The following is a 22852-nucleotide window of genomic DNA, read 5'->3' as shown; positions in this document are numbered from 1 at the left end:
CAGCTGTGAGTCTCTTAGCGCTTTCCACACCTGGATTGTGCAACATTTATTTATTATTCTTTAAAAAAGTATTCATGCTCTTGTCAAATTGGTTGTTGATCAATGCTAGACATTGAGACAGCCATTTTCAGGTCTTGCCATTGATTTTCAAGTAGATTTAAGTCAAAACTGTAACTCGGCCACTCAGGAACATTCACTGTCTTCTTGGTAAACTACTCCAGTGTAGATTTGGCCTTGTGTTTTAGGTTATTGTCCTGCTGAAAGGTGAATTCATCTCCCAGTGTCTCCTGGAAAGCAGACTGAACCAGGTTTCCTCTAGGATTTTGCCTGTGCTTAGCTCCATTCCATTTCTTTTTTATCCTGAAAAACTCCCCAGTCATTAACGATTACAAGCATATCCACAACATGGATGCAGCCATGCACTATGCTTGAAAATATGAAAAGTGGTACTCAGTAATGTGTTGTATTGGTTTTGCCCCAAACATAACACTTTGTATTCAGGACAAAAATGTGGAAAAAGTCAAGGGGTGTGAATACTTTCTGAGGGCACTGTATCTATTTCATAATTATTATTATGTTTTTTAAAATCAGATATTGTGCATTTGACCACAATATTCTTATTACTGTAACAGTCCAAAAAAGTAATAAACCAATACATTTATTTTTTCCACATTTCTCCATAAATGAAAAAGCCTGAGTTAAACATAACACTGAAAATAAATATTGTATTGGTTTATTACTTTAAAAAAAAAGAAATTATAAAATAATTATACAATTATATCTGACTTTTTGCCAATTTGAGCGTTTTAGCCATTTCGGTAATGAGAAGGTCAAGTGAGGTAAAGCGGTGTTTGAGAATAAGAACCTAATTCTGAAGGCTTTAAATGAATAAATTAACTTAACCTCTACTACTCCTCTAGATGATGCATCATGGGTTAATAATACTGATTGGAGTTTTACACGAACTTGAAAAAGTGTTACAGTAATGAAACACATCTCCACAGACACTGTTTGTACCTAATAAATATGATAGTTTAATGTACATTTCAACTAGCATTCTATTTTTATGATTGATGGACAAACTACAGCAACATATTTTGTGTTTTATTCAAATAAGTTTGGTTTTTCTAAAGTAAAATTGTATACAATTTGGGCCCGAGAATTTAATCTGCATGCATTTCGGTAATGAGAATTTGGTATGAAAATGTACAAAATCCTGGCGAAAATTACAAATGTATTTAAAATAAGACACTTTGCCAAAAACGAGACATCTTAGTCCTCAGAATGATAGTTGATTTTTGCAGATGCATCATGGTTTTGTAACTCAATTTCCTACAGACGTGTTTAAAACTGGTTTCTTGACAATCACCCAGTTGCTGTTTTGTTCGGTGAAAGGTTACAATCTAGGCGCTCTGGAACGCACGCTAGGACTTAGGACTGGGACCTGCCCAGTTTGTTTTTTGACGTCTCGCTGGAGAAAGGAAGTGGCTGGCAGCAGTTTACATTTCGGCAGTACGTTTGAGTGGCCGGACGTGGTTGGAGTTGTTCCGCTGAAGCAACAACAGCAATGAAAACGAATTCGTAGGCACACTATGTTGCACTGGCCAGTTGCAGGAAAGCCTTTATTGAATATCTCAGCAACTGTGTTTCCAGTGAATGTAGCAGACTAGGAAGTAGGAACGTGGGCCTGAAGAAAATGCTGTCCTCCTGGCGAATATACATACTTGTATCTTTCTTGGTCTGTGATGGAGTTGTAGCACAAGTGGAAAGTAAGTCATGTTATGCTATTCTTTTCAAATAAAATTGGCATTAGATTAACTTGAATAACTTTTAGATTACATCAAGGCTGCTGGCTGAAAGCCAATCATACTCTAGCTAGCGTTTTATTGTTTTAAATTAAGAAGATATGTTACGTCTTCTTTGAATCAGAGATATCCACTCCACTAACTTCATGAATTGTTAACCATTCCTATGTTGGAGATGTTACCTATTGTTGTAGTTAGTCTTCACATTCAGAGGCTGGAGAAGTATGAACCACTCTCAAATTCATAGATGGAACTGTTGATGCACGGGCTGATAGTCCATGACATGAATTAACTAGTTGCATTTTGAAATGGCATTTTTTTTTTTTTTTACAACGACTCAAATGTCAACAAAAACATAAACAGTGGAGTAAAACATCCTTATATTTTGGGTTATGATGAGGTGAAGACAGTTGTACTAGTTGCTGGAAAAGTGGAAGCAAAAAAAGATTCAATATGTCTTCAACATTAAAATAGTTATGTGGAATTAGTCTGGGATTTCAAAATATTATTGTTCATGGTAAAAAATCAAATAAGCATTATCTCACGCTCAATTTCATACCCAGGTTGTATAGGCTATGTATATGCTACACTAAACATAGGATAAAATGCTGATTGTATACACCCACCCTTGCCATGCCAGTATGCACAGCATTCAAAAATAGATTTTCCTCTCATGGAATTTTATTCATTTTTCTACTACATATAATTGAAATGTAGGTCTATTTGCACTGCAAGGCATCTTCGGATTGGCCCTAGAGAACAGGTTGGATGCCATTGACAGATTTAATGCTTGAGAAAGAAGCAGGCATTAGGAATTGGCTGCTTAATCCCCCCCTCATCACATGTTAAACGAAAGGAGAATAACCCTCCATGGCAGTCATGCTTCTTTTTCAGTCTAACCTTCAAAAATCGGTCATGATGAGAATACAGTATACCCATGCGCAAATAACCCTTGTACCCTGACAAACCATATAATGTGTAACAATGACGTAGTGAGTTCTGGGCGTACTCTGCCCCTGGAAGGAATCATGCCCACTCACCCTGCCGGTCCTGACAGTGACTCCTCAGGAACCTCCCCAGCTCCTGGTTCATCCTCACCACCTGCCCGTTGGATTGAGGCCGGTACCTGCAAGTGAGGCTGACCGTGACCCCGAGCTTCTCCATGAAGGCCCTCCATACTCGTGATGTGAATTGGGGGCCACGATCGGAGACGATGTCCTCCGGAAGGCCATAATGCCAGAAGACCTACTGGAAGAGTGCCTCAGCGACCTGGAGAGCAGTGGGGAGACCAGGAAGAGGGATTAAACGACAGGATTTAGAAAATATATCCACTACCACCAAAATGGTGGTGAAACCGTCAGAGGAGGGAAGATCGGTTACAAAGTCAATGGATAGATGTGACCAGGGTCGCTGAGGCACGGGAAGCGGCAGGAGCTTCCCTGCTGGAGCGTTCCAGGGGGACTTGGTTTGAGCACATATGGAACAGGAGTTGACATAGCGAGTGACGTCCTGCGCTAAGGTGGGCCACCGGTATTTCCCAGAAATGGATTGGATAGTGTGAGAAATACCTGGATGTCCAGCGATGACAGCTGTGTGCGCCCAGGTCAGCAGCCGATCTCTAATCCCTGTGGGAACATAAATGCGCTCCGGAGGACAATTAGTGGGTGCGGGCTCCCTCTCCAGAGGCTGGCGGATGTCCGCATCAACGTCCCAGACAACAGGAGCTTCGACTCGGGAGGATGGAATTATGGGCGCATTCTGGACAGGACCCTCCCCCGAATCGTAGAGACGGGACAGAGCATCGGCCTTGGTGTTCTTAGAACCTGGGCGATAGGTCAGCGTGAAGTCAAACCTTGTGAAGAAAAGGGCCCACCTTGCTTGGCGCGGATTAAGCCTCCTCGCTGTCCGTATGTACTCCAGGTTCCGATGGTGAGAATGACGAATGGTTCCTTGGCTCCCTCCAGCCAGTGTCTCCACTCCTCTAATGCCAACTTCACCGCCAGGAGCTCACGATTACCGAAGTCGTAATTCTTCTCTGCAGGGGACAGTTTCTTTGAGTAAAACGCACACGGGTACAACTTCCGGCATTCGGGTGACCAGTCTGTAATTCTCATTCTCGACCATGAGATGGTAGGGTTGTGGCGTTGAAGCCAAGGGAGGCCGAGGATGATCTTGTGGACTGGTGCACTGGTAATGAAGAAGGGAATGTTCTCCTGATGAATGGACTCCACGGTGAGGGTGAGTGGTTGAGTGATGTGGGTGACGGTTCCAGATCCAAAGGCCGACTATCCAGGGCTTGAACCGGAAAAGGAGAGGAGAGTGGGTATGAGTTGATGTTAAGAGAGGAGGCAAGGGTCTGGTCAATAAAGTTCCCAGCGGCACCGGAATCCACAAATGCTGTAGACTCAGTACATGAGGGACAGTCAGATAGTGTAATGGACACCAAAAAGAGCCTAGTAGACAGTGATGAAGATGGAATACTCACTCCTGCCCTAGGGGGTGGAAGATCACGTGACTGTCCCTCTGCTCTTGTGGATCCTGGATTCGGACATGCCAGACACCTCTGGATCTTGTGCCCACCTTGTCCACAGTACAGAGAGCCCCAGCTGTATCCGTCTGTGGTGCTCTGCCGCAGGGAGACGAGTGACCCCTACCTCCATGGGTTCAGACTCTGATACCGAGTGTTCACTGAGGGAGGGAGAGAAGCGATGACAGTACCAGCGCTCCCGAAGTAGGTTATCCAGACGGATGGCCATCGCAATTTTCTTCCACGGTGAAGTTGTCGTCTCGACAGGCCAGTTCTGTCTGGACCTCTTCACACAAACCTCTTCTAAATAGCGTACGAAGCACCGGCTCATTCCATCCACTGGATGCTGCTACTGTCCGAAAGGTGAGCACGTACTCAGCAGCCGTCTGGTTCCCCTGCCGTAATTGCAGTAGCCGCTCACCTCCCTCTCTGCCCTCCAGGGGATGATCAAAAATACATTTAGCCATGAACCCCTCATAAGAATCAAGCTCCTCCTCTCCTCTCTCCCAGACGGCCGTAGCCCATTCCAATGCCCGCCCAGTCAGCAGAGAATTCACCGTGGCAACCTTGGACCTCTCAGTGGTGGAAGCTCCCCTCTGATGCGTAAAATATAGGGAGCACTGAAGTAGGAAGCCACAGCATTTGGATGGTGTACCGTCATATTTATCCGGGAGGGATAAATGGGCATCGCTGACCTGAGCGGGTTACTGAATGGGCTGATGTGCTGGGTCGACTGGTTGTAGAGTATCCTCCGCTGGATGAAGGCAACTCCTCCTGGGTGTGTTCGAGACGTTGCACACTGTGAAGAACCTCCTCCATAGCCGATCCCAGTTGTGCCAGCTGGTCATGGTGTTGACGTAGAAGATAACCCTGTTCATCGACCGTCTGAGAGATATTCTAATTTCCTGCTGCTTCCATGGTTGGAGTCGGTATTCTGTAGCAATGACGCTGTGAGTCGAGAAGCAGGTGCAGGTGAAACGTTTAATAAAACAACAAACATGAAACGAGACAGCGTAACAGTGGCGATATAGCATGGACACAGGAACAATACCGACTGAGGACTAAACGTAAGGGAGGGACATATAAAGGGGAGGTAATGAGGAAGGTAATGGAGTCCAGGTGTGAATCACAATGATCTGCAGGTGCGCGTAATGATGGATGCCAGGTGTACGTAATGATGAATCCCAGGACCGGTGGTTAGTATTCCGGCGACGTTGCACGCCGGAGGGGAGGAGCAGGAGTAGACGTGACATCATGTGTTGGAATATTCAACAGAGAGAGATAAGAGACAGGTGACAATTCAGGAGGTATGGACAGACAGAGAGACCAGAAAAGTAGACAAAAAGGCTGTAGAAAGGAAGGGGAGCAAGAGAGTAGAAAGTGAAAAAGTCAAGTGTAATACACAAGCAGTGAGAACAACCAGTACCCTATTTGGAGATTAGCTAAGCAGTGCCACAATAGTTGTTTTGTGTGAGGATCTGGCCTGGCTTGTTTTTGGTATATGTTGTGGATTGAAGGTGTCAATTCTCAGAGGTACATACAATAGGTGTAACCACATCGTCACTGGTCCCTGTGCGAGATTTATCAGTGGGCACTCAACAGAAATCAGAACAGCAGAACTGGAAAGACATTCACACTTACGGTTGGCCAACTCATAAAACATTTTAGAAAAAGGCTGTGCTGTTATCCTTGCAAGGTGAGGTATTGAATGGTATTGAAATATTTTTTACCCCTACCTTTTTGAGAAAAATAGTATTACTTGTTAAACAGAATCTCTTTCTCTGAGCAATTGTATTAGTATAAAATAATATAATTTAAAAAAAGAAATTGAGCATAAAATATAGCTCAGTATTCGGACCCCACTGTATGTAAATTAACCTATGTAACAGGTTGTGGATAGCCTGGGATGATAATGCTGTAACATCTATTTCCTCTCTCAGATCGCGTGGTTTTCCTGTTTAACACCTTTCAGAATGTGAGTATGAATGAGAACGAGACGGTGCAGGCAGTGGTCTCCAGAATCCCCCCTGAAGTGGCCTTTATCACCCTCCAGTTCCACACACAGCACAGCAATGCTACGCTGTCCTACAACAGGGTAAGACACTGGCTCACGTACAAACACACATGCTCACAGTAAAATAGATTTATGTAATAGTCTAATTCAGGTCAGTGTTCATTCATTCAATATTGCCTATTACCATATCAAACACGTGCGTACGTACGAACAAACACACACACACATAACCACACGATTGGCACTGATTGGTCCACTGACTTTTGGAGGGAAGTCAGATGATGTGCAACCAGACTGGTTGCACATCATGGGAGGAAGGCGGGGCATGAGGCAAGGGTAAGATGGGTTGACCAATCCTGGCCTTGGTCCCAGAGAACCTAAGGGTTGGGTGAAAAAACAATCGCCTATTTCCCTATCACACACACACCGTTTCTACTGACCCACTTGTGGCGGAGTCTTGTGAGATTTGCAGACACTCTGACTGAGTAGAGCTGTCATGTGTTGGGCTGGTCACAAGCTCTTTGGTCTTGACGGAAACCATTGTGAATGCCTTTCCCTCTTACTACTGAAAACACTTTGAACTAACTCAAAGTAGTCCTAAATTAAAGTAGTCTAAATTAAAGTAGTCCTAAATTAAAGTAGTCCTAACTCATAGTGGGAATAGGCTAAAGCAGTAAACATGCTCTGACTGTAGTGAGGTCAACATGAAAACTGGCCCCAACTGTTAAGGGGCAAATGTACCAAACACAGCATAGACAGTTAATGAGTGTCAGCTGGAAGTGAATATCACCACAAGTCGTTCTTTCTCCACTGTCTAAACCATCTGGCAGGTATAGCCTACAGCTATGTGAGAACAGATGGTCAGCTGGGCGTCTGCACGTTTCAGTAGTACTTTACATTACAATACGGAGGAATAAAGCAGTAATAACATGGTGGTAGTATGGTAACTACTACGTTAGAGTTACTCACAATGGAGACATTATTTGCCAGGATACGGAGAAAATTGAGAGCAACTGAAACCTTCAGGCAAATCAGTGCATTGAAATCAACTAAAGATTGACTTAGAGCTTTAGAACATGGATCTTCATAGGATTTCAGGCTTTGTTTTTGCGACCGATTTGGATGGATTAGTGCTGTGATGTTGGCTGACTATTTGCAGATGCCAGGGCTGGGCCTCTCTCTAACAGCGGTGGACTCAGGCCTTCTCTCACCCCTGATCCCCGGTCAGACCACGCTCTCCTGGTTCCTGCTGGCCGCTGATGGGGACTCTGTGTCCGGCACTGGGGTCATCCTCCCCTACACCAGCTCTGGTATGTATGCCCTTCCATCATCGGTCTCCGCTTCCCAAAATAATACACTAATTCCTCTACAGTTTTAGGTGACCTCCCACTACCTGTCAAGGGGCTATGTTGCCTTACATCACTGTTAGCATTCCAGGATATTTTACCTCTCACTACTCACCCTCAATCCACCATTGTTTTAACCACTCCATATACCATGTTAAAGCAATAGCAAGTGTGTCTAGTAGACCTAGAGTCCGTTTCAAACGAACCCCAAAACAAGAATGTCAGTTGGATTACTGAACAAAACAAATAGAAAGTCAACTGAGGACAAACTTCAAAGCTGTTTTGCCTTCCACCAAACTGATTGTATCTGTGTAGAGTAATCTGCACTCTACAACTTCTCTAAAGTCACCAGTAGGCCATCTGCATAGACCAATGGTACTAACTCAGTCTACTACTGCTACTATTGCACTGTTAATGGACTTCAAGAAAAAACAATGACTTGATTGGCTGGTTTTAATTAAATGTGTTTTCTCTCTCTCTGCAGACCCAGTCCCTGGAGCTTGTAATCTGGAGTTTGACCTGGACATTGACCCAAATGTCTATCTCCACTACAACCTTTTTGAGACTACTATCCGCTTTGCACCTGCAAATATTGGATATTCAAGGTAACAACACACTAGAGGGTTTATGGATTTAACCACTTGGATTTAACCACTTCTGTCTCACTGCAAACACATATGAGGCAGGGCACTCTCTGCATATGTTTTGGTTTATACATTTTAAAGTTAACCCTGGTGAAAAGCCAACAATTAGTCAAAGAAATAGTCCTGCGACTGAAAGACAATGCAATCTTATGAGTGCACTATGTGCTGTCTTACATTTGTGTGTTTTTCATTGTTGTGGAAGCAGAGTAAGAAATGTCTTAATGGCAGGGCTCTGGCTAGGAATGTGCTTTAGTAGAGAAAAGAGCTTTACCCACAAGGGGCGAGGTACACTGATTGGAACCCAACCTCTTCAGCATTTTGGGATAGGGAAATCATTTAAAAAATAAATGTAAATAAAAAAAATACTTTGTTGCTATTAATCAGGCTATGATGAGATAATGATCATAGGAGTTGGCAATATGGCACAAACCGATCTGGTGACCAGGCTATGAGAAGTGCTGTCTTTTAGTATTTCCACATACAGTACCTACTCGCATTACGTGGACCGCAGAGAGGAAACACACACACACAATCTTCCTGTTGTGCATCAAGCAGCTTCAATGTTACATTGGCCTGTGGTCTGTTGACTGAACTGTATCTGAATTTACCTAGAAGAAAAAGAAACTAAGATTTCAAATAGCAGTGATTCAAAAAGCAAAAGACCAAAGAGGTCTGGGGAGGTCTGTGGCGAAACCAAAAAGAGTCACAAAGATTTTGAATAAGATAAAATTGATGGAGACACTTGTTTTGTCTCTAAATTGTATTTTTTTTAAAGGATACTACTGCCCTTTCTGTTGCATTTTCATATTGCTGTATTATTATAATTATTTGTGACGGCTCTTCTGAGCCATCTTATTTAATTGTGAAAAATATTGTAACTTTTTTTTAAATAAAAAAATCTACAACATTTCTGTTTAAAGCTAGAATCCTTAATGGTGAAACAGCCATGTCCGTTTAGGATATTACAACAACAAAGAAGTTACTGTAAACAACGAACACTGTTTTTCCCTCTGACATCATTGCACATGCGATAGAACAGCAAAATATGTACAGCAATTCTTTTTACCACGCTGCCGGACGCTCCTCTGCTCTGTTTTCATCAACTAAACAATAACAAAGTCACTGGGGCGCACAGTGGCGCAGTTTCCCCAAATGCGCATTCGTACTTTAAAGCAAACTTTCAGAATCCATTGTGAACTGACCTCTGTTGGCACCTCCTCAGGGGCTCCAATCCGCCCGCCTGTGACACTGAAGTGGGTGAAAACACTCGCTGGCGCCTGAGGTACGACATCTACCAGTACTTCCTGCCTGAGAGCGACCTATCAGAGCAGAGCCTCATCACCAGCATCCAGAGTGTGGCCAACGTGCAGACCATGACAGAGCATGGAAAAAGGGTGAGCTGATGACCGCTGTATAAAAATACAGATTGGAATCGTAGACTGTAAAGTTGCTGGTTGTGGTGTAATGGTATGGTGCGCTTTTCTCCTTTTTCTCTCCCTGTAGCTCATGACACTTTCGTCCAATGATAAGACGGAGGTAGTGTTTAGCTCCATCCCGGGCCAGGGTGTAATCTACTCTGTCATAGTCAGAGACCCAGTGATTAACACCTCTTCCTCGTATATCCCTGTCCACACCTACGCCTGCAGCTTCTCCTCCACCCTGGATGGCTGCGACACTCTGGGTAAGTGGGACAACCAGCACTGGACCAAAAAGGTATTTTTGCAGGGAAACATCAGTCAATATACACTACATGACCAAAAGTATGTGGACACCTGCACGTCGAACATCTCATTCCAAAATCATAGGCATTAATATGGAGTTGGTCCCCCCTTTGCTGCTATAACAGCCTCCACTCTTCTGGGAAGGCTTTCCACTAGATGTTGGAACATTGCTGCGGTTACTTGCTTCCATTCAGCCACAAGAGCATTAGTGAGGTCAGGCACTGATGTTTGGCGATTAGGCATGGCTCGCAGTCAGCGTACCAATTTATACTAAAGGTGTTCGATGGGGTTGAGGTCAGGGCTCTGTGCAGGCCAGTCAAGTTCTTCCACACCGATCTCGACAAACCATTTCTGTATGGACCTCGCTTTGTGCATGGGGGCATTGTCATGCTGAAACAGGAAAGGCCTTCCCCAAACTGTTGCCACAAAGTTGGAAGCACAGAATCGTCTAGAATGTCATTGTATGCTGTAGCGTTAAGATTTCCCTTCACTGGAACTAAGGGGCCTAGACCAAACCATGAAAAACAGCCCCAGACCATTACTCCTCCTCCACCAAACTTTACAGTTGGCACTATGCATTTGGGCAGGTAGCGTTCTCCTGTCATCCGCCAAACCCAGATTCGTCCGTCGGACTGCCAGATAGTGAAGTGTGATTCATCACTCCAGAGAACGCGTTTCCACTGCTCTAGAGTCCAATGGCGGCGAGCTTTACACCTCTCCAGCCGACGCTTGGCATTGCGCATGGTGATCTTAGGCTTGTGTGCGGCTGCTATATAGGATAAAGGATTACTTTATCCTATCCCAGGTATTCCTTAAAGAGGTGGGGTTTCAAGTGTCTCTGGAAGGTGGTGAGTGACTCTGCTGTCCTGGCATCGTGAGGGAGCTTGTTCCACCATTGGGGTGCCAGAGCAGCGAACAGTTTTGACTGGGCTGAGCGGGAACTGTGCTTCCGCAGATGTAGGGGGGCCAGCAGGCCAGAGGAGGATGAACGCAATGCCCTCGTTTGGGTGTAGGGACTGATCAGAGCCTGAAGGTACGGAGGTGCTGTTCCCCTCACAGCTCCGTAGGCAAGCACCATGGTCATGTAGCAGATGCGAGCTTCAACGGAAGCCAGTGCCAGTGCCATTCTACTGCCAATGTTTGTCTATGGAGATTGCATGGCTGTGTGCTCGATTTTATACACCTGTCAGCAACGGGTGTGGCTGAAATAGCAGAATCCACTAATTTGAAGGGGTGTCCACATACCTTTGTGTATATATAGTGTATGTCTATAATGGAGACATATCTATTTGCGTGGAAATCTTATGGAATGCACCTTGAAGGACAGCGTGCATTTCAGACCAGGGAAGATCAACACCAGTCCCCTAGGAATATGTTGTCAGCTGATTTCAGTCTCTATTTTGATTAGTAGCTGACTTATGAACCCATATGTCAACTCTAGTCAACAGTAACAAACTGTAATGGAGCAATTTCATAGCAGGAGGAAAAAGACAAACCGTCGACACAGGGTCTGCTGCTCTTATTAGACCAACAACAAGTTAGACCAACTATGGGGAAAGACAGAATGACTAAAGGCTGATGTACTTTATTTTCTTCTAGGAAAGATATCCACAACGATCTTCTTCACCATTGTTGGTTTAGCTGGCCTCTTCGTGTGCTTCTTTGGGCACCGCTTCTTCAAATGTGGTGAGTAAACAAGGGAAACAAGTGTTGATTTACCGAGTTTTCCACTACATCACTGGAAGATACGTTTGGGAAGTCCAGGATTTTTCCTCCCCATAGAACACCAGTAATAAATAGCCGCTTTATCCCAGCTATTTATGGTTTGTGAAAGTCCAACTCTCATTCAAATTCATGCCAGTCAGCTAATGAAAATATGGGCTGGAGGTTAAAGGTCTTGTTGTAAACTGTTGCTCCCATATAATGGGCAAAAATAATTTGAAAGAAAAATAATAAATAGACTGTTTGCTGTCATGTTTTTAGACCAGTACCAGGTTTAATCTGGGTCTGGGAAACCAGTCCTAGATGTCATGCTAGAGTCTTTACTGTGTTGCTCTCCCGTATTAAACGTTCCTCCCTTGTTCCTCTCTATCTTCCTCTCTCTTAGAGCTATTCTGTATGGGCTTTGGCTTCGCAGCGTTTTTCTTTTTTATCTTGATCACAAGAACTACAAAACTGGACTATGACAGTAAGTTCAAGTGATTTCAAATGAAGATAAGAAGATTGTTGACATTGTCTTATCTAATGTACTTGCCTTTTTTGGCAGCCAGGTTGATAAGGATATTAATTATGTTGTTTTTTATTTGGTCATATGCTTGTTCAGTTATCTCTGTACTCCCTCTGTATTTTTTAATGCGTCTCCAAAGCATACAGTATTTTGGAATGAAATTAGCCATACAAACTGGCTTTGCTTCCAGCCAAATTGCATTAATCGGCATAGGTCTCTCATTAGTGCGAATTAGATAGTCATGCCATATCAATATGATTTCCCCAAAAACATTATCCAATTTTAATTTGGAAGCTCCCCATATGCAAGGTGATGTCAGCGTTGGCATGTATGTGGATGCGAGTATGTGTAAGTCATGGAGGATGGCGGTGAGCGTATGAATTGAGAATTACACACCTAACCCTAATGTGATGTGGTCAATGGTGGAGCTGATGGATGGATGCCAGAGAACTCATCCAGGACGCAATGGGAAACTTCCCCTGTGCATAGCACACAGTTCAGTGTGAAACAACACATTTATGCATAGAACAAACATCTCACTGTAAAAGCACATGTTCCAGTAATTAAGTTGGAGCACGGGTTCCAACATGCTGAAGAGCACATGCTTTAGTGGAAAGACAGAACAGAAGTGTGTGTGTGTGTGTGCTTCCTCTCTGCAGTCCGTCTGACCCTGACAGCAGTGATTGGCGTAGTGGGGGGAGTTATCCTGGTGATGAGCTGGTGGCGCTTCGGCTCGGTCATGTCCTGTGTCATCGTAGTCGGTCTCATGCTGGGGTTCCTCATCTCCTCCACTGTCTTCTTCACGCCTATCGGTAAAAGAACCAAAAAACACCTACGTCAGATTATTATTTATTTTATTTACAAGTTCAAGCAGGATAATGCTCAGTCAGATTAATGTTGTATGACACAGAAAGTATTGTAGCAACGTGGTAAAGAAGTTATCATCACCACTTCCTCAGGTGACATGGAGGTGTTCCGTTCAAATGTGGTGTTCTGGGTGACGTTCAGCTGCATCGTGGTCGTGGTACCGCTCTTCTTTGTGCGCTGGCCAAGAGAGGTAGGCCCTGATCCCCACCCTTCTGCACTTTCTTTACAGTGGCTGTCCAATTCTACGTCATAGTCCCCTCCCACTTTAAACTCAAGAAGGGCTTAGAACTTTCAACGCTTTGGGAGGACAAATGTGGAAATGGAGCCTCTGGGTAATATTGCTGTGTGGGTGTTGTCTTTCTGCAGGGTAACATCACTACGTGTGGTGTCGCTGGAGCCTATGCTGTGGTGCTGGCTGTGAATGCTTACATCTATATCAGCCTCTCGTACATCACCCTTAACATCCTCAAGCGCTTCCTCAACGACAACTTCAGCAAGGCCTTTACTGATGTGCCTTTCCAGGACATCGGTGAGTAAAATCATTTCTTTCTTTTTTTTAACCTGATTCTGACCTTTCACCCTAACATCCTTTTTGTCCTCTCTCATTCTTGGTCTTCCAGATTTCATCATGATCACAGTGTGGGTGGTTCTGGGTGTGTCTGGTATCGTGCTACAGTTCTACCGGGAACGCACACGGCCCTTCTTCCCCCCCAGCCCTTACCTCATGTGGCTGCAAGAGCGGGAGCGCCGCAAGACAAACGTTCTGGACCCAAGCCACCACACATCCTCACTCCCTTCCCGTCTCCTCGCCCGTGCCCGACAGCTGACTAGCTGGAGAGAGTCCGCTGGTGAGCGCACACCCCTCCTCCTTTAAACCCACCCACTCGACCCAGACCCATTTTACCCAGCCAGGTAGCACCATTGCGTTGGAGCATTTTTATTCCAGATTATGGATTTTCGATTCCATTGATGATGGTAACAGTCCAGTAAGGTAGTGTTTATATGCCCGTGGTGGAACTTTGGCATGTAACTTCTGCAGAATGTGTCCCACAAAGTGCACACAGAGAATTTAAAGCATTATTTTCTAGCATAATTTGTTTCACTTCCTTAGTCTTGTGGTATTTGGTGGCATGTTCTTAGAGGGTACTGAGGAAGTTGTTACCGCTACCACTTAATATTTGTCCCCCCAGTTTTAATGGGTATGACACCACTGTCAGGGAGTTCTGGGTATGCCCATTTCAGCTCCAATGGCTATATTGTTTTTTATGTTTTGTTTTGTCAACATTTTTGTGTGCAAACTGTCACTTTTACACCATGTTTTATAAAACTGTATGTAGAGGCCACTCTTTTTTTCATTTTCTTTTACAAATATGATACAATTAGATTTTTAAGAAATATGAGATGTTATATTGAAATATGCATGTGTTTTGGGGACCCATTTTGCGAAATGTAGTTGTGGCATCGAACACTACTGTATGGGTGGGAACTTGCAGCCTAAAATGTATCCTCTTGATTTCATGGACATGTTTGACAGCACTCTAAAATCATAAACCACAAGTGGCAGGTGTAGGTGGATCCTGAGCACTGATGTTTATAGCCCTTCAGGATTTCCTCCGTGTTGAGCAGTAGCAGGAAGAGGAAACGACAAGTGTCACAGCCTCTTGCTGTCAGGTGGCCTAACACTTCATTTAAAGTGGGCCTGCTGTTGATGTTCCTTATTGCCAGCTTTCATTTGGTAAAGCATTTTCAGTGTTTCCCCTATGACAATGTCCTGCTAGCTGTTCCCATAGACTTTCAATCATTGAGCCAACGACTGTCCATTTAAAAGCGTGTCTCTGCAGAAATATATTAATTTAAAAAATGGTGGCAACAATTTTGCCACCACTGCTAAATGAACATAGGGGAAACACTGATTTTAAGGTAGTCCAATACGTGTCTTGTGGGACTTTTCTTTAGGTTCTTTCTCTCTTATTACCCACCCAGTATGTGCTTTGGTATGAAAAGCTGTCTTATTGAGGCATTAATAATGTGTACAGGAATTTGCCTGCAGAGTCACCTGACATGGTTTATTAATGCATCCCATGACCGATGTCAGTTTTTCCTCCAAATGTTCAGTATTATTGAAGCTTGATTAAGTGGATAATTTAAGAGATTATTTTCCCTCTTGTGCAGAACAAGGTATCCTCAGATGCAGTGTAATATCCCACAAGTGATTTTGTAAATCCTCGCCATTTGCACACGACAGGATGTTGAATTAAAATTTGATAGGGAATTTATTGATATTTTATGATTAGCAGAATCACCTGACAGGATTCAGATTAGGATTACAATGTCAAAGATGGGAAAGAGTGAAATGCACGTAGAAATAGCCATTTATTGGTTTCCAAACCAAAACACACAGGGGTGTGATGAGGCCAACATAAAGTTATAAAGTTATTATTATGCACTAAGATTACTGATGAAGCTTTCTTAAAGATCAAGGTTGCCTTCCAGTATTTTTCACTACAGCTCTTAGGTACTTACCTTTTCATGTGCCATGTCATGTTTTAAAATGGGCTGTTTGTCTACAGTGTTTCTGTTTTGTTGGGAGAGAAATGTAGTTAATTATTTAATAAATAGTTTTTCCTAAAAATCACTTGTGTTCGTTTCTCTGCTCCTCTTGTCCCAAAGTGTGTCATCAGTGAAGTTGTGATGTATCATGGTGCAACTATTAGGTCCAATTTACAGTCTACATACTGTAAGTTGTGCATTCAAACAGTCCTGTTCACGCATACGGTATTTCCACCACTGGGTTTCAGCTGGAGGGCACTAGCCAAACTTTTAACATGTTTCTTTCAAGTGTTTTATTGTCATTCAAGAGCAGCACTTACTTTCACTCATTCCCACTCTTAAGAACCCACAGCCTCATCAGGCAGCACAATGCATGCCAAGACTAAAAAAGCATGACCGACTAAACTGCTGTAGCTGGAAGATTTTCCCATTTGTCGCTGAGGCTTCCTACTGCATTGTGGCAGTAAGACCTGGGACATCGTTCCTCTGGGAGTCTGTGTGGCTGTAGGTGATTGGGGGGCGGGGGGCATATATATATATATATATATATATACAGTCTCTCCAAGCTGGTGTGGGCCTAACTCTTCCAGAGGCTGATGTCGGCGCTGGTCAACAGGGCAGACAGAGATGTGCTATCCGAGGCCTCCTCTCTCGTCAGAACTAGGAAGGCCTCTCGACTGATCCCTAGCAGCTCACGAAGACCACTGTTCTCCAGCTGCCCAAAAAAAACAGTATGTTTGAAATAGTAGTACTCAATGCTTTTAGTAAACAGAGAATACAGACAACCTGTGAGACTCACCTCTAGTTGCTTGATCCTCTCCTCGTCTTCACACAACCTCCCCTCGTCCACTTCGATAGCCTTCCTCATCACCGTAGCCATCTCATTGATCTTGTCTATGTGCGCTTGCATTTCCTGCAGTCATAGAATAGAAACAATTAAATATTTGCTTTGAACTTCCTGGATGCAAGAGGAAAGGGTAGCTCCTGAGTGTAATGTGACAGTAGTAGAGGGTGCGTCACTCACAGTGGAGTGCTGCTCCTTTAGTTGGGTGACGATGGCTGGGTCGTCCTTCTTACTGGCCATGAGGAGTCTGAAGACCTGCTCCCTGTATTTAGTCATGATGAGCTCTATGGCCGACTGGTGTTCCTCCAGGGATGTTCTCAACTCTGCAGGGAGAGAAGATATGGATACACACATTATACTCACATTTTTGTGGATTTATCCATACATGGTACTTTTTCAACTGGTAATATGCCTGTATTATGAAACCAATAAACAGAGTAGCTTCATTTGTTTTTCAGCTTATCACATTCTCTCTCTCTCACACACACACTGCTCTACCTTTGTTTTCCTGCTGTAGGTCACGGATCTGCCGGTTTTCCTGCTGGATGCCCATGACGAGGTTGGAACGGGGCCGATGCCGAGCCACCTGGTTCAGCGATTCAATCTCCTCCTGATACTGCAAACAGATACACATAACTCCAGTCAACTCAGTTCAACTCAATAAAAGGTCAGTTAAAGGCAAGTGTATACGCTTTCGAACACCAATCAAAAGAGCTGCATCACCAGTGACATTGGCATTACCTGTTTCATGGCCTCCACCCTCTTGTTAAGGGACGTTGTCTGTTCAATAAGTACCTCCGCTGCATTGTCATGGCTGCGAAGTCTTTCCACCAGCGACTTGGCGTCTGACAACACATTTTCTAATGAACACGTCATCCCTGTTTGAAAAAGTACACTGGAAGGAAAATAAATAAGGTTAAGATGCCGCTCCAAAGCCTCACCAAACTCAAATGCATCATTCAATTTCTCCCCCTTCTCCCTAGAATGTGCACTTGCTCACTGCCCCTCAAGGATTTGAAAGCAATGGATTGGTATAAGTACGTGCTAGACTAGAATATTTATCAAATCAGTCCTAAAGTAACTTAGAGGAAGACTTTTCAGATCTTAGGCAAAGTTACTCATCATGCAAGGCTACACCTTGGCATCCATTACATAAACATCTGACTCAGATCTTGGCACATAGGTCCTGAGCTTGTCAAAATGAATGGACTGAAATCCTGTCAGAGTCACCAGATCCAAACAATACTAAACATGATGATCTGATCTGGACCCTCATTCATGTACCTTTCCTGCCTAAGTAGCTAGCTAACTCGTATAATCTCCCAGTCAGCAGGGGCGTATTCATTACCTAAACCGTTTACCCTTTAAGAACCAAACGGAAGCAAACGGAGAAAAACGAACGTTTCTACTGGACAAATTCAGGCAGGTCCCGCCCCGTTTGCTTCCGTTTAGGAAACGTTTTTACAATAGAATCCCAGTGACTGACCAGTGGACACCAGAAGGACGTTTGCAAAGTATTAGAACAGGGTACTTTAGCTAGCTGATAACCTTCCGTTCCTTCCAAGCAGACTGTCGTAATCGGAACGATGTCGTTAGGCAGTTGTCTGTCAGATACTATTTAGCTAGTATCCTTACAGCTAGCGAATCAACAAGGTTAGCTAGCTACAGTAGCTAGTTAAATGCTACGGAAATCAGGTGAATCGGTCACTGAAAATACAAGCAAACAAAAGCTGCAAGAGTCTCATGTTGGCATTGTATTTGCTGAAAATTTGATATACTTAGCTGTCAGAAGAAAAGTAAAATTACACGTAAAAAAAACCAATACTCGTATATTTACCTGAGCGAGAAACTCCTTAGCCAAACTGTACACTTCCTGTTGTTCCTGCTGCAGTCTGGGAAATGTATGGGCACGTTCCGGATCCTTTAGATTAGAAGCGCTGCGCTGCTGTCAAACTGAATAGCCTCCCCTCCTTCTCTATTCCAGTTAGGATAGCTAGGTCTATCAGACACTTTTCCCAATCAGATACTGATTACATTATATAAAATCTCTGATACTCTTTTCCCAGTTTTGTTTTCTTTCTTTGATTTTCTATCACTGTGTGCGTTGTGTACTCCAACCTGCGGGTGGCAACAACACGCTAAGAAACGTCTAGTCTGCCCGGAAATCCAAGGGGAGGGAGAAACAACAACGATGGCGGACAGGTTAACGCAACTTCAAGATGCAGTCAATTCGGTACGATACATTTTTTATTCAGCTATTATTACACCCCACAAACGATGTCATGGTCAGCAAATTGTCATGTCACGTTTAGGTTGACTGACTTCTTAGTATTTAGAAGTGGACTAGGCTGAATAATGACAGCTAGCTAGTTGGCTAAGTTCTCGGTTGCAAGGTTTGCTGAGCTAACGTTAGCTATCTAACAAACAATCACGTTATTTAATGTCTTATGTTTTGTTAAATCAATATGCTCATGACAGTATTTTCATGACATGTGTTTTTGATGTCATTCAGCTTGCTGATCAGTTTTGCAATGCAATCGGGGTGCTGCAGCAGTGTGCGCCGCCTGCTTCGTTCAACAACATTCAAACAGCAATCAACAAGGACCAGCCATCTAACCCCACTGAGGGTAAGGACCTGTCCTAAGCTCAGATGTTAACTGTAATATTAGATCCAAGTGGGATACCGTTGGGGCATGTTTGCCTTTGGGCCAGGCAACCTGAGTTCAAGACTTAAACCCACCGTTTGCTACACTGGTGTCAGAAGTGGGATGTACTCCACAGAAATAGAATCATTAATTCTATTTCTATGATGTACTCTCCTGTGATGCAGTTGGAGGCAAGGACGGACGTAGGAAGGCACTTGCAAGAAAGTTGAAGGGGGTTTGTGTAACGAACCTAGCCAATGTAAGTCTGTTACGACCTTCCCCAAGTTGGAGCAGTGGTCAGTGTGTTTGCCTTCGGACGGGGTGACCCAAATTCAAGACACACCCTTGCCATTCGCTTACATTATATGTTGGCCACCAGCAATGTGAAAGTCATTTTTGACACTTTGTTGATACAAATGTAATCTCATGTCGCCCAAATATGATACAATTTGACGGAAATCACGACTTTGACCGCACAGCGCTATTTGCATATGAAACGTTTACGGATTACACCTTTCATTTGTAATGGGGTTGTTTTTTCTTTCCCTAGAGTATGCACAACTATTTGCTGCACTGATTGCCCGGACAGCTAAGGATGTGGACGTGCTGATTGACTCACTGCCCAGTGAGGAGTCCACGGCAGCTCTACAGGTATGGAGGTTGAATTGACTCCTGTGATTCAACAGGAGTGGAAAACCTCCAACTAGAGTGCCATTCCCATGTTGAAAATTATTATAGTGTGTTCTTTCAAGTGAAAGCGATAGTTCACTTCTAATTCTGTATTGCTATACTCTTACTTTGAAAATAGCATATGGGGCCTGGGGGAGGACTGGCTGGAATCTGTAACTACTTTGGTTGCAATCCAAGTCAGACTTGTAAGTAGCTATCATTAGCATTGGTTACCATAGCCCTGCCCCGGACATACAAACAAATGGCTTGGGTAAATCGCCTTATAAGAGGTGGGAGTATTGACACTCCACTCTCACTTTGGCACACATTACTTCAATAAGTTCAGCCTCAAATAACTACAATTTCTATACATTTTGTATGGAGATTTGATGGACTTTCTTCCCTCTCTCGTTTTCCCCTCACCCCCTCTCCGCTCCTCCACCTTCCTTGTCTTACTCCCTGCCCATCTCCCTAGGCGGCCAGTCTGCGGCAGTTGGAGGAGGAGAATCATGATGCAGCGGCACGTCTTGAGGAGGTGGTATACCGAGGGGACTTGCTACTGGAGAAGATCCAAGGTGCCCTGGCTGATATTGCTCAGTCACAACTTCGTACTCGCAGTGGAGGGCCCAGCCAGCCCACACCGCCCGAATCATGACCCCACACAACATGGGGCAAAGACATTCTCACATCACATCACTTTCTCACATAAACACACCAGAGGGTGCCTGTGTCTACAGGAAATCAAATAAAGAGCCCATTGGGTGGACCTGAACAGCTGACCTCTCAAGGAGCTGAATCTATGGAAAATCCTTCTCGCAATATTTGAGTAGGACATTGGGAAGTTGGTGCTTGGGGAATTCAGTGAGGCAAGCTATGAACCCACATGTTCCTTTACACAAGGACCTTGAGTTCTGTTTACTCTGTCCTTTTCTTAGCACACGCTATTTTGGATTAAACAGCACTGCTCCGGAGTCAACATCTGCTGTCATTTTCTTAACCCAGGTTATTTTGAGGATGCTAGTTAAGGGTCTGCTGACTTCTGTTGGTAGCCATTTTTGTACATACTGAAAGCAGCTGGTAAAAAGAACAACCATCCTAAATTGATAGAAGCCCATTTTACATGCTGCATGCCAGCAAATAATACCCCTATAAAAGCAAGCCCTGTCATGTTTTGTATTATTTTATACCAATGTGTTTTATTTGATTTATGAACATGTTTTTATCAACGGTTTATAATTTCCAGGCATAAATGGCATTTTAAAATTAAGTCAAGTGTTTGCATTTTATGTGGAATGTTAGTGCTGCACATTTTGAAATGCAACACAGACAAACCTTGGCCCCACAGAAAAATGGCTTTCAGAATGTCCCTGAATTGAAAGTGTTTTTTTAAGTCTTATATATTGAAGGGATTCGATTAAGCAGCCCAGGTTGAACCGGGCTATGGCCCGTCACGTGACTGGGCGAACTCGGTGAGGGAGGCGCACCCTGCTCAAATCGAACGGTAATCTGCGCCGTTTGGTGATATTGCCAACATCGTGCATCATTCAGAAACATAACATTTTTCCATAACATTTTAATTAGGACGGCAGATAAAAGCCTTTTAATCAAATGCAATATCTTTTGCATGTGAAAAGACAGAATCCTACTCATTACTCCACGTGCTTAACATACAGTATCAGTCAAAGTTTGGACACACCTACTCATTCAAGGGTTTTTCTTAATTTTTTTTTAAATGTTCTACATTGTAGAATAATAGTGAAGATATCAAAACTATGGAATAACACATATGTAGTAACCAAAAAAGTGTTAAACAAATCAAAATATATTTTATATATGAGATTCTTCAAAGTAGGCACCCTTTGCCTTGATGACAGCTTTGCACACTATTGGCATTCTCTCAACCAGCTTCATGTGGTAGTCACCTGGAATGCATTTCAATTAACAGGTGTGCCTTGTTAAAAGTTAATTTGTAGAATTTCTTTCCTTCTTAATGCGTTTGAGCCAATCAGTTGTGTTGTGACAAGGTAGGAGTGGTATACAGAAGATAGCCCTATTTGGTAAAAGATCAAGTCCATATTATGGCAAGAACAGCTCAAATAAGCAAAGAGAAACGACAGTCCATCATTACTTTAAGACACAAAGGTCAGTCAATACGGAACATTTCCAGAACTTTTCAAGTTTCTTCAAGTGCAGTCGCAAAAACCATTAAGCGCTATGATGAAACTGGCTCTCATGAGGACCGCCACAGGAAAGGAAGACGCAGAGTTACCTCTGCTGCAGAGGATAAGTTCATTCGAGTTAAGTGCACCTCAGATTGCAGCCCAAATAAATGCTTCACAGAGGTCAAGTAACAGACATATCTCAACATCAACTGTTCAGAGGAGACTGCATGAATCAGGCCTTCATGGTCAAATTGCTGCAAAGAAACCACTACTAAATGACACCAATAATAAAAAGAGACTTGCATGGGCCAAGAAACATGAGCAATGGACATTAGACCGGTGGAAATCTGTTGTTTGGTCTGATGAGTTCAAATTTGAGATTTTTGTTTCCAACCGCCGTGTCTTTGTGAGACGCAGAGTAGGTGAACGGATGATCTCCACATGTGTGGTTCCCACCGTGAAGCATGGAGGAGGAGGTATGGGGGTGCTTTTCTGGTGATACTATCAGTGATTTATTTAGAATTCATGGCACACTTAACCAGCATGGCTACCACAGCAATCTGCAGCGATACGCCATCCCATCTGGTTTGCGCTTAGTGGGAATATCATGTGTTTTTCAACAGGACAATGACCCAACACACCTCCAGGCTGTGTAAGCACAATTTGACCAAGAAGGAGAGTGATGGAGTGCTGCATCAGATGACCTCAACCCAATTGAGATGGTTTGGGATGAGTTGGACCGCAGAGTGAAGGAAAAGCAGCCAACAAGTGCTCAGCATATGTGGGAACTCCTTCAAGACTGTTGGAAAAGCATTCCAGGTGAAGCTGGTT

The 22852-nt window shown here is 43.7% G+C and overlaps 3 protein-coding genes across 3 annotated transcripts; 2 read left to right on the top strand and 1 right to left on the bottom strand.

Annotated features, from left to right (window-relative positions):
* Positions 1 to 1496: 1496 nt before the first annotated feature.
* On the top strand, positions 1497 to 15786 carry LOC311128901 (transmembrane 7 superfamily member 3-like). The gene is made up of 12 exons (XM_084161128.1): positions 1497 to 1769; positions 6273 to 6427; positions 7506 to 7656; positions 8177 to 8297; positions 9559 to 9730; positions 9840 to 10017; positions 11657 to 11743; positions 12165 to 12245; positions 12944 to 13096; positions 13244 to 13341; positions 13518 to 13680; positions 13772 to 15786. Exons 1-12 carry the CDS (start codon positions 1697 to 1699, stop codon positions 14023 to 14025), a joined length of 1686 nt encoding a protein of 561 aa, XP_084017254.1. The 5' UTR covers positions 1497 to 1696; the 3' UTR covers positions 14026 to 15786.
* On the bottom strand, positions 15755 to 18421 carry LOC311128902 (FGFR1 oncogene partner 2 homolog). Its single transcript, XM_084161129.1, has 6 exons — positions 18383 to 18421; positions 17287 to 17440; positions 17044 to 17161; positions 16726 to 16868; positions 16501 to 16614; positions 15755 to 16416 (listed from the first exon to the last, which is right to left on the bottom strand). Exons 2-6 carry the CDS (start codon positions 17419 to 17421, stop codon positions 16279 to 16281), a joined length of 648 nt encoding a protein of 215 aa, XP_084017255.1. The 5' UTR covers positions 17422 to 17440; positions 18383 to 18421; the 3' UTR covers positions 15755 to 16278.
* Positions 18422 to 18662: 241 nt separating this feature from the next.
* LOC311128903 (mediator of RNA polymerase II transcription subunit 21) lies at positions 18663 to 21126 on the top strand. The gene is made up of 4 exons (XM_084161130.1): positions 18663 to 18778; positions 19058 to 19172; positions 19741 to 19841; positions 20335 to 21126. The coding sequence occupies exons 1-4, from the start codon at positions 18737 to 18739 to the stop codon at positions 20512 to 20514; spliced, it is 438 nt and encodes a 145-aa protein (XP_084017256.1). The 5' UTR covers positions 18663 to 18736; the 3' UTR covers positions 20515 to 21126.
* The last annotated feature ends 1726 nt before the right edge of the window (positions 21127 to 22852 follow it).

Source organism: Coregonus lavaretus (assembly GCF_964263955.1).
Source record: "Coregonus lavaretus genome assembly, chromosome: 5".
Classification (NCBI taxonomy): Eukaryota; Metazoa; Chordata; class Actinopteri; order Salmoniformes; family Salmonidae; genus Coregonus; species Coregonus lavaretus.
This window is presented reverse-complemented; position numbering and strand designations above follow the sequence as displayed.

What these genes read in the sequence shown, in the direction of transcription:
- LOC311128901 (XM_084161128.1), top strand. Translation starts at nt 1,697, where the DNA reads ATGCTGTCCTCCTGGCGAATATACATACTTGTATCTTTCTTGGTCTGT. An exon ending in GCAAATATTGGATATTCAAG is followed by an intron (nt 8,298 to 9,558) that starts GTAACAACACAC and finishes GCACCTCCTCAG; the next exon opens with GGGCTCCAATCCGCCCGCCT. An exon ending in GGATGGCTGCGACACTCTGG is followed by an intron (nt 10,018 to 11,656) that starts GTAAGTGGGACA and finishes ATTTTCTTCTAG; the next exon opens with GAAAGATATCCACAACGATC.
- LOC311128902 (XM_084161129.1), bottom strand. Translation starts at nt 17,421, where the DNA reads ATGACGTGTTCATTAGAAAATGTGTTGTCAGACGCCAAGTCGCTGGTG. An exon ending in GGGTGGAGGCCATGAAACAG is followed by an intron (nt 17,162 to 17,286) that starts GTAATGCCAATG and finishes ATCTGTTTGCAG; the next exon opens with TATCAGGAGGAGATTGAATC. An exon ending in AGAGGATCAAGCAACTAGAG is followed by an intron (nt 16,417 to 16,500) that starts GTGAGTCTCACA and finishes TTTTTTGGGCAG; the next exon opens with CTGGAGAACAGTGGTCTTCG.
- LOC311128903 (XM_084161130.1), top strand. Translation starts at nt 18,737, where the DNA reads ATGGCGGACAGGTTAACGCAACTTCAAGATGCAGTCAATTCG. An exon ending in TTCAAGATGCAGTCAATTCG is followed by an intron (nt 18,779 to 19,057) that starts GTACGATACATT and finishes GATGTCATTCAG; the next exon opens with CTTGCTGATCAGTTTTGCAA. An exon ending in GCCATCTAACCCCACTGAGG is followed by an intron (nt 19,173 to 19,740) that starts GTAAGGACCTGT and finishes TTCTTTCCCTAG; the next exon opens with AGTATGCACAACTATTTGCT.